Source organism: Dendrobium catenatum, unplaced genomic scaffold (genome assembly GCF_001605985.2).
Source record: "Dendrobium catenatum unplaced genomic scaffold, ASM160598v2 fragScaff_scaffold_261, whole genome shotgun sequence".
Classification (NCBI taxonomy): domain Eukaryota; kingdom Viridiplantae; phylum Streptophyta; class Magnoliopsida; order Asparagales; family Orchidaceae; genus Dendrobium; species Dendrobium catenatum.
Genome location: NW_021318723.1, coordinates 604,303 through 618,769, shown reverse-complemented (window position 1 = coordinate 618,769; position 14,467 = coordinate 604,303). Strand labels below are relative to the sequence as shown.

Below are 14,467 nucleotides of genomic sequence, written 5' to 3'. Positions count from 1 at the left end.
TCTATTCTGAAAATAATTCATTATTTATCATATTAACTATTTAATATATTTCTAATTTAAATTTAAATTTTAAGGTATTACTTAATTTTAAAATAATATATATAATTATTATATATTATTATTTTAGTAATATGTATTGGCTAATGAATTCACCTTAATAAAAATATATAATAATAATATTTTATTTTAAATCGAATTTTTATAATTATTAATTTCAAATTAGTATAATAATAATTTTTTTATAATTCTTTAGTAATTTTTAATTAATTAAAATATTTATTTATTAAATTTAATAATTAATTTAGGTTTAAGATTTTCTAATTATTTTCTAAAATTAATGATTTTTTTATAAATTATTTTAAAATTTACAAGAAAATTTAATATTTAATTAACTAATTTAATAATTAATTTTATTAAACCTAACTTTTTTAAATTATTTTAAAATAACTTTTTAAAATATTTTAAATTTCGATAATTCATAACTAATTCATCTAAATTGGGATAATTACATATAATATCCTAAATTTTTTCAAAAAATTTGTGCTTTCAATTTAAAATTCAATTTCGATCATAAAAACTAATTTTTAAATTAATAATATTTTTCTTTTAAGTTTGTTTAATTAAATGATTTAAACTACTTAATTTAACTAAGTAAATATTAAATATTTTTCAAATTAAAATCATTTTGAATCCTTGCTCAGGTGACAGTAGACTCTCTCATAATATTTATATTTTTTTTCATGAAATTATATTTTAATTAATTTTATTTTAAATTCAATATATTAATATATAATGTATTTAAAAAATAGCTTTTTAAATTAATCTCTTAATTGTTTAAATTCCCTGATTTTTGAGATATCTTTTTCATGAAATTTTAACATTGCTTATGTAATATGAATAACATTTCATAAGGAATAAAGATTAGTTGGGTGATGGTACTTCATCATTCACTAAATCAACATTGTTAAGCGTGCTTTTAAATTATCATGTAGTCGTCTTTTACTGTGGTAGGGGATGCACGAGCACGTAAGCTTAGGCCCTCTTTAGATTCTAAGGATTTGGCGGTGTTATGGTGTTTGCTGCATTTCCTCCTTTATGTTTACGCAGGTTGGGTTAGTCTTAGGCATTGATTAAAAATGCTTAACAGTAAGCGGACATCTAAAGGATATATTAATGACCCGTCAACCAATATAGAAAATTTTATGAGCTAGGGCAGTCTTGATTGACATGAAACTATTATTACTCGTAACTTAGCTAACATTCTAAACCTCTCGAATTATCTATGGAATTTTATAGAAGCCTTTTAAACCCCTTAATTAACAAACTCTACAATCTACCCTTTAATTAAGCCCTAATAATGTAGTAAAATTATAATAATTTCTATTAAATCAAAAAAAATACTCATAATACCTCAACTCTTTAAAATTCAATTGGCTTAAATCTCAAATATTAAAAGCCCCTTAATTGGATTTTAATATAAACCTTAATTTAATTTTGGACTCAGATAAGAATTTCCTTCTTGATTAAATTAAATATTATAAATTTAAATTAAAATTCTAAATTTTTTTCCAAACACTTGGGAAACACCTTCTTTTAGTTCATTTATGGGTTTGGGGTTTAGGATGATTTCAAAGCAGTGTTGGAGCTGAATTTGGCATAAAGAATACTTTAAGAATACCCTTAATCAAAATCTTTAAAATTCGTTAAACGCAATACACTCTCTAAGAGAATCTGCCATAAACTTTATGAAAACTCAAAGTCCAGCAACTCACTGGGATCTAATTGAGCCTCCCCTGTAAGGCGACTGAAGTGAATATAATAAATAGGTAGATACCCCTAACTATAACATATGAGTTCAACTATGTGATCGCTTCCCTGGATCCCATTATGCGAGAAACTAGTAAGAGCTGACCACCAAAAATCTTAACATTCACTTAAACTTCACCTGATTACCTAGCCGAAGCTAATCGGTGTTAAAATGAACATAACTTGCAATGACGTAAAAATGAATTCCAATTTCACTTAATACTTGAAACTAAAATCAAAATCCTTTTAGAACCTTCGACAAATGTTACAGCAACTTGAACTAATTATCCGTACATAGGGAACTATCTCAAAGTCACAAGCCTACGTACCCGTAATACGATAGATATGCTAGGGGGCACTAGCTTCTAGCTCCAGGTTAGGAGGCGCAGGATGTTTTGCCGTTTTTTATTTTCTGGTGTAGTGGAACACTATATGTTGTAGCCGTGTGGAGTTGATGGGTATTGGCTTTATATTTGTGATTGTTTATGATGGTTTTATGTTTATTACTGGACCCTCTTTTATTGCTTTGTATATGATGATGTTTGTGTGATAGGATATCCATGATATAGGGAGGACTTTGTAGCCTGACAGGTTGGTCGCACGATATGATCGAGGGGCACTCAAAGCACTTAATTGTACCAGAGACTAAAGTTTGATAAGCATAATATAGTAGCATCTGTACATGCAAGATGATGTGTCTCGATGCGAATCGGTCCAAAATCAACATCTAAAAGAATCAATGTTGGCTGAATTTTTTCTGAAATTTTTCTACATCTCAGACGATGATAATTATCATCTAGGATGGATTTTGCTTAAATTACAGTTGCCTCTATACCACGGATGGGCATTGACTAGTGCTCATGATTTAATTTCTTAATCTAAATCGTGCTTAGTACTATTTTTTTTGTATCAAGGCGTGTCCCGAATGATGTGATAAAAAATAGAAAACTACAATCATAATAGAACTAGAATATTTTCCAAGAGCACTAGGACACACTTTATACAATCGAGCTCCAAGAAAAGGTAAAAACCCTTACAAAGTGCACTCACCCTCAGTCTATCCCAACTCCTAAGCTGGCTTGGTTTTGCACTACGAACCTGGGTGGTCTGAAATGTTAGTAGGTAAGGACAGTCATAGAAAAAAGAAGTATTCAGTAATAGTTTTGATACTATCCAAAATGTATATTTATTGAAATCAGTTCAGCAACACTTTGCTACTAGTCAATGGGCATCGTTCTGGCAGAGTGGTAGACATCGTGCCTCAAAGCAGCACTGAATAAAGAGGGAAAAACTAATTAAGTTTTTAAAATTAAATGATATTTTCTTTAAGATGGTGTTGGACATTGATTTTATCAAACATGGGCCGTGAGGACTGGTTTGGACCAGGTCAACTGTTGGACTTGGTCACCCAAGGCTTATTGGGTCAATTTTTGACGCATTACAGGCCTTTTTGAGCCAAATAAATTCTAAAACACTCCAAGGCCTCAAACCTTCTTCTTCACTAGCTAATTGACTGGTTTGACAAGTCATAAAGGTTGACTTGGTCAAATCAAGCCTTTAATAGGTTTGTAATGAACGCTTATTTAAGGCCATTTAAGGCCTAATTAATGCCATAAACTCCTCCCCACCGTTTTGAATTAATAACCAGGGTTCAATCCGCCTCTAATTTTCCCTCCTAATTCAATTTTGGATTAGATCTAGGCCGTCTTGATCTTAAGAGTTTAGAGATTTAAAAAATAGGGAAATTAGGTCAATGAGGAGGCCAGCTTTTTTTTTGGCTCATCACTTCGTCTCCGAGACACCTTTGACGGTTTTCGAGATTTTGGGTGAGCATTCCACGACTTCCCACACCCTTCCGACAAATCCAGCAGGCCAGGAAGTTCGGCCGGCCGGGCGAGATCCCCGGCGAGACCAGGGCCTTTGGACCTTCCCCGACGAATCCGTCCGATCAGCCGGTTTCGGGAGTTCTGGAGTTAAAAAGGAGCTTGGTTCTAGAGGATCCCCCGAAGTCCAAACGACCAAGATTTCCTGAATCACGGTGGATTGGGAGTACCTAACACTAGTTTTAGGACACTTAGGGGTTTTTTTTAAAATATGTTTATATATTTTTAATTAATCATTAATAAAAGAAGTACTAAATATTTAGTATTTAAAAATAATTTAAATATATATAATATTTTAAATTAAAAATAAGTTCAAATTAAAGGAATATTTTCCTAAAAATATTGATTTATAACATGTAATTTTTTGAATTAAAATTAATTTTTAAATTAATTTTAGAAGTTTTTTATTTTAAAAAGGGTTTTAAAATAAAACAAAAACTTATTTTAATTAAAATCAGTGGCAGTGGCCTCGCGTCGCGCTTCGGTTGGGTCCCGAAATCATGGAAGCGATTTACAATCATTAGCAATGATTGCGCGAAAAATCATGCGAGACTTATCCGCGTCAGTGCAAGCTCCTGGCCATCGGATCCTCCTTGGTTCAAATCAACGGACGGGATCACGTTGGACGAGAGCGATGACCGCAGGATTGAGTCCGCGGTCGAATGGAAGCCGCAGAATGGTGAGATGCGAGCCGTTGATCGTAAAATCAACGACTCAGATCATACATAACGCGTATGTTACGTAAACCGAACCCTATATAGGGTTTTTGGGCTCATTCAGTCGATCAGATCGATCAATTTCGCAGAAATTTGAAACCTAAACTCTACTCGTGAACAGAGATCATGGGGAGGTTCTAGAATTTTCTAAAACGTGAAATATTGAAAGTTATTTTACTCTATTTGGTCTAACCTAGGGTTAGGGTCTTACATTGATTTAATAGACAAAATGAACAGTAAGAGGGATGGTTGAACTTGTAGAATGTCATCATACAATTCTCTAGTTGAAGTCGAGCCATGACATGCCTTGGATTGATGGGAAATAGCATTGGAATGCTTAGGGTATCGGGTCGCCGGAGATCTCGCCGCCGACGGCTTTGACAGATCGGGTTTGGCTTGGGGAAGATCGAGAGGGATCAAGGGAGCTCACAGGCGAAATTTCTCGAATTGGGAGAGACTAGGGTGAGAGAAAAAGCAAAAGTCCTCCATATGAATCCCTAATTCATCAATTTAAAGCCCTAAACTCATGATCAACCGCCTAGACTGAATCTCTAATGAATTAGGAGAGAAAAGGGTATCAATTGGCCGTGGTTTGAATAGGGAGCTCAATAGGAATGGTTTTAATCCATTAAAGGGGAGATTTTGACCAAATTAAACCTAGGTTTGACCAACTAAGGCTTGGGTTGACCAAGCCAAGAGTTGACCTGGTCAACTTGGTCAAATGAGTTTAAGGAATGGAGGTTTTGAGCCTAAGATGAGTTTGAATTGATTTGAAATTGATTTGGCCTCATTAGGACTAATTGGATCAACCTGGGTATATTTTTCAAATGCACTAAGTCTAGAGCTCTAAGCTATATTTTTCAAAAGTTCAATATACCCTTCATGCTTATGAATAAAGAAGAAATATAAATGTTCTCTCCGCAAAAAAAAAAAAAAATCAAAGTTGATTTCATGCATGCCTTTCATATAGAGAGCGAAAGAGTATGAAGGTCAGTTGGCTTAAAAGGGTCAGATGACATTAATGGAATGCTCTAAGGCTAAAGAAGTAATTATAATGCTTAAAAATCCTTTTTTAATTAATTCTTATTGGAAAAATGGATGTAATTATTTTAAGCATAATCATAATTTTGATAATAGAACTTTATAGAAATTTTTTAGTAATTATTCAAAATTTGTCAGAATATTTCTTTTATTAATAATGAATCCCTATATAGCTCATCTTGACCTATTGATTGAGAGCTTTAACTACTAATCAAGAGATCTTAACTTCAAAATTTAAGTATTTAATGTGTAAATTTACCTTAATGACTCAAATGTCTCAAAAAAACAAAAAAAAAAATCAAGAATAAAATAACAAAAGAATTTATCAATGACCTTAAGCAATGCTTGATACCATATACCTTACCGCTATCAATGATCATGTAGATATATGGTAGATAATATACTAGCTTTAGAATCCTTGTTATTGTGCAACAAAACACTCAGAAAGCTGAAGTTGAACAACCCTTCCCATGGTTAAGCATCTCTTCCAAATCATGGGCTAAATAACTAGTTGTATGTTCAACTCTTTCGTCCTTTGCCATCTCCGCGGCCTCCACCATTACCGTGTCCACCATGATGGCAACCCCTACGTCCCCGGCCTCTATTTGTGCTTCCTTTAGTGCTTTGGTGATCTCTGCCACCTCCACCACCTCCATTTCCACCCCCACCACCTCCACCACCTCCATTTCCACCCCCACCACTACCACTCCCGTCTCCCCCACCACCGCCGCCACCACCACCACCATTTCCGCCGCTGCCCCCACCTCCCATACTACCACCACCTCCGCCGCCCCCACGGCCATTGCCGCCGCCACCTCCACCGCCTCCACCGCTTCCCCATCCCCAGCCAAACCCTCCACCTCCACCGCCGCCGCCGCCACCACCACCCTTTTGTCCTCCATCATGAACTGTTGTGTCCCTCTCTGCCTTTGAGACGTTCAGGACAATGTCACTGGGATTATGCATGTCCAGGCAATGAGACGTGGTGGGGAGAACTGCAAGGGTGAAAACAGAAAAAATACAAAGAAGAACCAGCCATGGAGTTGGGTTCTTGATCAGATAGGTCATTTCCATGGCAGTTCAATTATTCCTCTTCTCTGTACGCTGACATTGGGGGCTCTACGATTCTCCTTTTATAGCCGTTCAATAGTGGTACTAATAATGTTGACAGCTTGTGCTACACTATTTTTGTTCTTAGATGACCTCCCCTCCACATGCAGGCATGCACTTGAAGTGCACTGCAAGCCATCTTCCATTATCTCTCTCTCTCTCTCTCTCTCTCTCCACCCAAAGATGCATATTACTAATTTGACCAAAAAATGTACCAAAACATATACTCTGTTTTTCGAAAAAGTAATCTGTCCGAACAGCATACCATGTGGTACCACGGTCGGTACTGAGCGCCCAGAAATGTGGCGTTTTTTTATTGGTCTCTAGACAAATTCGGTGTCCGGACGCAATAATCACTCCTGTTTTTCTAGGCAAGCTTGAATTGGATTGGAAACATCCTAGTAGCCTTGGAGTCTCGGCAAAGAATTCAAAAAGCCAAAAAGATGTGAGAAGTTTAATGAGATTACAGAGACTCCTGGGACTTCCACCAAATAGTAAGGAAAGAAAGCACCATTTAAATGCAAAGAAAACGAAAATAAGGCATCAAAAGATTCAAAATAATATTAGCCATCAACGCCGTCATCTACTATATTTTACAGACCTAAGAGGAAAAATTATACAAGTTCAACAGTCAAATGCAAGGCCTATACAAAGAGCTACGGCAGCTCCAACAATCCAACAGAGCTAAATTCATGGAAAATCGAGTACTAATTAAATGACTTAGCTTCGAAATGATCAGTTTCTATCCACGAAGGCTCGTCTGCGGTTCCAGAGTTGAGAGGATTTGGGGCATCGACATGCCACCAGAGACAACAATTTCTGTAGAAATGCAACAGAATGCATTGTTAAACTTTGAATTTTTCACTAGTGATAAAAAGGCCTAAGATGTAATCAGAAGGTTACCAATTCCTTCACGGACAGATAGATTGGGTCTAATGACATCACGTGAGTTTACCATAAATATGTCGCCAATATAGAGATGATTCGTGGGAACATAAACGCAGAAAAGTTCCTCTTCACCAGAACCACTCTGCTAATAAGTGGTGTAATATGGAATCAGTATTTAGGTAGCAAGCAAGAGCATGATGCACATAAAAGGGAAAAATATGACTAAGGCTTCATTTGCGACGACTTTCTTATTGTTTTTTTAAAAGCATATTTCTAATACAAGAAATTTTAGTTTAAAATTTTTTTTAAATAAAAATTACTTTAAGAAACAATAAGAAAATCATCCCAAATGAAGCCTAAAAGAATAATGATAAATTAACTTATCAAAACCCGCAAAAAATAGTCAAGTACGATGCATTTTAAAAAGATTGCAGTAGCCCTGTGGAAGTTAACGAGGAATTGAAAGAGGTAGAAAGATTTTTACGCGCAGGATGGCTACCTCAAACCTTAATTAAGGTCTCTTCCCGTGCATGCAATGTACCTCACGGCTAAGAGAGAGTAAATATCTTGACAAAAAAGCAATAGGATTAATTGGCCTACATTCAGAACTGAGCCTAGCTGATTGAGGAAAGGAAGAACCAAGATGTCTAGGGATTTATGTGAATCACCCAGAGGCATGATTTGGTGAGATAATAACTCATTTAGGCATCTCACAAAAAAAAAAACTAATAGAGAGAGGATCACCTTTGGCTACAAATAATGGAGAAAATAAGGACAGGAATTATTGTATTGCTTGAAGACTAAATTCAACATCCTAAATGCCTCTTATTTATAAAATATGAGTCATATGATATATAAAAGCAAAAAAAAATTAAATATAAAATAAATCTAACTGCACCAAAATAAATAAGGATCACCCAGGAAGCATGATTTGGTGACATATAACTCCTTTAGAGGCTATTTGATTTGTTGAAAAAATAATGTAGAGTAAAAGAAATATAATGTATTTAAAATGTTTGAAGTTATTTGGATGAATTTAAAAGGAAAGAAAGTGATTATTATTATTTGTTTGGCTTGAAGTAAAATGAATGAAGTATAAAGTTAAATGATGGTGGTGGCCAAAAAAGTCAGCCATTGCATCAATGCCCGATGATGGGGGAGATGAGAACACACAAAGGTGAATTTCTTAATATAAAGAGTGTGCTAATGACTTCAACTTCCGAGAAAATAAGGGCAAAACAAAAGACCCACTTCATAGAGTACATGCAGAAAACAAATGGACAAAGATTGAATTGAAATAAGATGTTTCATCAAGGAAATGCATAAATATTCTGGTTACATACCTGAAGAGTAACCGTCGAAGTTATGAAACCAAAAGCATATTCACCAATTCTTGGGTGTCTCAATATGACCACTTCCTTAAAGGCTTGTGTGTTCTGATCTGCATCTGTAGAGTTAGCAAAAGGCATGCACAATAGAAAATTTTGCATATCTGAACTAAAATTACCAGGAGATATTGCAGCACTAATTTGCTTGGATGCATTGTAGATATGACGGACAAACGGCATCCTCTTGATAAACCACTCCCCAAGACCAAGTACAGAAGTTCCCAACCATGACGACATGAATACTCCAACCAAGAAAATGAATGCTATGGAAGTTACGAAACCAAGTCCTACAATGAAAATAATACAGATTAAATTTTGTATTCGAACAAACAAGGTCAAAATTAATATCCTGGCCAACAGAATAGGCATGTGCATTTGCATGAAATAGCAACCTAATGAAAAGAAAATTTCTTAGAAGTGATAAAAGAACAAGAGAAAGAGAAGCAACTATTTCATCCGAACATGTAAGCGCATTTGCAAAAAAGAACAATGGGTGGCAAGCCTGAGAAGCTACATCCAACAAGTACTTGTCTAGTCACACCAATACAGAATGGCAAAAACACTACGCAGCAGAGTCCGGAAGCAGACAAGTCTGAGAAGTAGAAAAACCTTAAAATTATATCATAAGAGCCTCTAGATGACTTTTGGGTAATGATAAAGGCTTTCAAAGAATCGACTGAAACCACCAAATCGAAGGAATTTATATCTGAAGAATTAAGAATATAAGATAAAATAACAATATTTTAGCGCAACAAGTTATTTAGAGAATGATATGCTTACCGAAAATGTTGATCCCAAGTTGAGCATATATAGGCGAGAAGAATCCATCCACAAAATGAATAAACCACCAGGTGATAAAGAAAGTGACAGCTATTGGAAATAAGATCACGCTGCCAAATTGAATTTCAAAAATATTGTTAACAAATAATAAATAACAAAGAAATGCTAACTTCCATATGGATTCTGAAATAAATTCATATCCACTTTGATTTGAATAAGTTACAACAATGGATAGAAATGATACTGACAGAGTTAAAGTTATTTACAATAAGTATTTCAATTAGTGTAGAAAATCCTAGCTTTACTTTCTTTTCAAATTGTTGTAATTCTTTATTTCTCTTAATTTTGTGCCTAATACTGCAAGACAAAACTCCTACAATACGGAGTTATTAGATTTTTAAAAATACTTTCTAGGTCCAAATTTATACATGCATAATATATTGCAAAGATAAATCATGTAAATAAAGCTTCATCACAATGCCATTAGAGAAACAGTTTGGATAAATATTACAAATATCAATTTTGGAATTAGTCCTGAGATATTTAATGCTCAGAGAGGCTTCAGTTTAACTACCTACAAGAGCAAAGAGATTTTTATTCATGTTTAAAGTAACCATTTATTTAAAAAGCTAAAATTACATTGCATAACATTTGAGCTCCTTCAAAAAAATAGAAGTCAGATAATGGAAATAAAAGCACACACCGATAAAGCATTTTATAAAAAATAAATTTAAAAACCATAAAAACACTGAACAAATTTTAAAACAAATATTTTAATTTAGTGATAAATAAGGTAAAGTGGATGAAGCGAATGAGTTGGTTGACCATAACTTATGAGGCGAAGGTTGGCTATAGGAAAAATTAGGATATTATTGATAAAAAGTAGGAACTAAGGCTTCATATTCATTTTAGATGCAACATGCTATAATTTGATTCCTCAATTTCAATAAGCAGAAAATAAGTCAATAAACTTTGAAATAAAATTGAGATTATACAACAGTATAGATAGGCTTATAGCTCATTCATATAAGAAAGCAAATGCTGACATGCAATTGATACCATCAGGATTAAAGAAGGCCTTTGGACTACAGTAGAAAAAAAGACAATTTCAAAACAATCTCCAAGTAATTTGAATTATTACTGTGTTGGAAAAAAAATTGTATGCCAAAACGATTCATTTTACAGTTCAACTTATTATACTCATTTACTTATACCTCATGTGAGTGGTGGATACAATTGATAATGACACTCCATAAATATAAAACTTGTTGTTAGGTTTGAGATAAACATGTTCTTTATATGGATGTACATGCAATCGGAACATGTGTAATCAAGTGCACATGAAGAGGATAAAATATCTGTCAATCTTAAATATGAATTCCTTAGCGTACATCATGTGCAAAAAAATATTGAAGGATAAATACTTAAAAGAATGGTTGAAGAATGACAACAATCCTTTACTTTGTGAGGATATAACATCAAATGATGAGTGAATTATGAATGACAAATTGGATGTGACACTCTGAATTATAAGAAGAAAATATGACACTATCTAATTTTTCAGATAATGATATAGAAAAAGCATATCATAGTTTCAAGAGAAGTGCTATGGAGAGTTCTAGAAAAAAAGGGGTAATAATGCTTATATTCAAGAAATTAAGGATATATATGCAGAAGCTGTTACTTGCATTCAAACCAAAGTTTTAAAAATGGGACCGAATCGGCCAGTTAAACTAGTGACCAGTCCGGCGGCTGGTCTGATTCCTTAATTAAAACTATTCAACACCAAAACCGGGGAAAAACCGATTTTTTTCTAGTTGAATCAAATAACCGCTGAATCGGCGGATTTTAGAAGAACCGCCTGGTTCTTATATTGCTTGAATCACAATCATCCGATGAACATAAAATGATGAAATTTTGAATGGAGTGCCCTAAGAGGCGAAACAAACGTGAATTCCCTCCCATAAGACGATTTGTTCCTTCCTCTCCAGGCTCTCCGTCCCGAGCCGTTCGTGACTTTGCTCAAACCTGTCGGCCGGTTTTCTCCAACGAATAGTTGCATAAGATAGAAGTTATGCTCCGTGTGCTTCTCCGCTCAATCTCGGTAATTGTTTTCCCTTCTTAGTTTGTGTACATCGTGCATGTCCACCCACATGTTGTCTCTATTGATTTTATGGTATGGATATTGTGTATTAGTTTAGACTTTTGGGTATGTTTGATAATGAAAAGTGGTAATAATTTTTATTATGTTTTTATGAAAAAAAAAAAAGCTCCTAGGGTTTTTCTGCTATAAAATGTACCCTCTGACGTTCATCTCAACTCCCCTTTCGCACTGCCATCGCATAGGCTTCCATTCTGGCAAATTCATTATTTCTTTTCTTTCCATTGCTCGATTTTATATATTTCCCTATATCTTTTGATTTCACAAAGATTATTAGATCTCTGTTTTGATCTAAGGTTTCATTCTCATCTTCAAATCCATTTTATTCTGTTTATAATTTTTTCGTATTTTTTGGGGCTTGATTACTTGTTGTTTTTGAGGGGTTGACTCCTTTCTTTATTGAGTATAAGTTGGTTGTTTTATTGTTAAGGTCTGAGGTAATTCTTCACTTTGCTCGGCGACAAAATGTAGAATGAAGAGGGACAACAGGTGGATCTCTATATCCCTAGGAAGTGGTATGTTTTGTTACTATTTTCCTTTTGTTTCCTTCTGTTACTACTTACACTTTTCATTATCTACAAGAGTTTTATAGTGTATATGCATTTTTATAGTGTTATTGTGTGGGCTCCGAAAAATTCCATTTATAGATTGTGTCCTGGCCTCTCTGTACCATCGGTCTATTTTTCATTTGAGTGTTTGTGTGACGATGATGACAAAGAGTTTTAACAAGATTAGGTTCCGGGGGAATTTTCAGAAGACATATTGGATTTTAGATAAGACACTACCCAGAGATTTCGACCTCATTTCGTGAGGAGTTTTTAATTTGAGTTCTGGTTTTCTATAGGCGCAAGCCCCTATAGTTAATTACCCCTCCCGATCATAAGAGAGAACTTTCGATTAAGGCTAGTCATTAAAGGGATTACATAGGTTGTAAATCCAGCGTATAATAGCAATAATTTTAGCGTTTGAACTTTGGATTTAAATTTTGAAATTTGGAATTTAGAGTTTGTCGCCATAAACTTAAAACTAGTGGTGGGGGGAATGAAGACGAGCCCGATCAAGATCCCATGGTTCCGTCGTCCCGGGCTATCATGATCCCTAGTCTACTTAGTCAGAGGAGGTAGTCGACCCAACCTGATAGAAGGCACCTTGTCGGCAACCATGGGTTGCTTCGTTCAAGAATACCTTGTAGACCTGGGTTGATGTTTGTCTAAGGAGATATATCTGAATCCACCTTAGCTTATAGAGGGCTTTATGCCTATCAAATATACCCTATGATTCATAACTCGAGGGTTTGACGCATTTAGGGAACATACGGGCTTTGACCGTGATCGTAATATAATGGTGATATTTTGCGGCAAAATCACCCGATCTGAGAGCACGTGCCACGTGCCTGTTGGCAAGAGACTATTTGAGGATAAATCAAAGTGATACACCCGACATGCATTCACTCTTTGTGAGCTAAGGTAAATTTTAAATTTATCGCCCCCAACAAACGGTTGCGGGAGGTGGATGATTTTTAATTTTAATTTTAAGGTGATATATTTCATTTCAATAATTTGAATTGTTGATTGATTTGAGATTTGACCCCTCCGGTTGAAATTTTCGATCAACACGGCCATCATCGGGGTGGCGATTAAGATCATATGTATTTTTGTAGAATTTTAGGAGGTATTTTGTTATTTCAAGTCATGTCAACTCCAGTCATTTCAAGGAGGAGTATGAAGCTTGAATATTTAGCCCGCGCAGCATTCTCGAATCGTTAGATTTGAGACTTAGATGTAACGATTGGAGCACATGCAGGTTGTAGCATTTGACCCTGCGCAGCATTCTCGGTCATTGATGTTTGTAACTTTAATGCATTGACCGGAGCACATGCAAGGTATGTTTTAGTTTAGGGGATCATATAAGGGGCATTTTAAAATATTTAAATATGATCCATTTAATAAAGTGATTTCATTTAACAATGGCCCATGATTTCATTTAAGGGCCTACGAAAGTCCACGAATTTTGAGAAAATTTTGGCAACCTCCCGGCGTCCCCTCCCCGATGCCAGGAGGTAAGGGAGTGCTCAACTCGACCGGATCAAATTGACGGTGAGGAGATTTGAGAGAGCGAATTGATCCCAAAGGAGTCTTCGAATCTTCTAATATGTGTAATCTGCTGATTGAATAATTCAATTGCTTGATCAAATGATATGTATAAATCATTACTAATTTAGTTATTTTTGCTTAATTGAGAGTTCTCAACTTTTCACAAAAATTCGTATAAGTCCAAAAATTTTCTATGTCCTGAGTTTTTGAGAAAATTTCGACAACCTCCAGACATCCCCTCCCCGATACCGGGAGGTAAGGGAGTGCTCGACTCGGCTGGATCAAATCGACGGCGAGGAGATTTGGGAGAGCAAATCGATCCCATAAAAGAGTCTTCAAGTCTTCTAATGAGAAGAAGAGTTTAGAAAAGTCTCTGTGAACTCCCAACCAATTTAACATTTCTAACTTTCTTAATGCGAAAAGTGCACTATGCATTGCCCACTAGTGAGACAGTTCTTTGAAAAAAAAAAAAAAAAAAAGATGCCTAACCCGATGATGAATTTAGGCGTTTTATATATATAAGGAAAATATAATAGATAAATTGATAGGAAAAAAGAAAATTTATGTTTTATTTGAGATGACTTTATTTTTCTTCTTAAAA

The 14,467-nt window shown here is 34.9% G+C and overlaps 1 protein-coding gene across 2 annotated transcripts in view; it reads right to left on the bottom strand.

Moving 5' to 3' along the window:
• Positions 1-7,087: 7,087 nt before the first annotated feature.
• Positions 7,088-14,467, bottom strand: part of LOC110108125 (protein LIKE COV 1) — a 47,192-nt gene continuing 39,812 nt past the window's right edge. The window contains exons 3-7 of one of the 2 annotated variants that reach the window (XM_020838638.2): positions 9,613-9,722; positions 8,952-9,119; positions 8,788-8,885; positions 7,460-7,589; positions 7,088-7,375 (exon numbers count right to left, since the gene is read on the bottom strand). In XM_020838638.2, coding sequence (XP_020694297.1) covers positions 7,299-7,375; positions 7,460-7,589; positions 8,788-8,885; positions 8,952-9,119; positions 9,613-9,722 — 583 coding nt within the window. In that variant the 3' untranslated portion in view covers positions 7,088-7,298. The remainder of the gene's footprint in view (positions 7,376-7,459; positions 7,590-8,787; positions 8,886-8,951; positions 9,120-9,612; positions 9,723-14,467) is intronic. The other variant, XM_020838639.2, reaches the window with a different exon arrangement.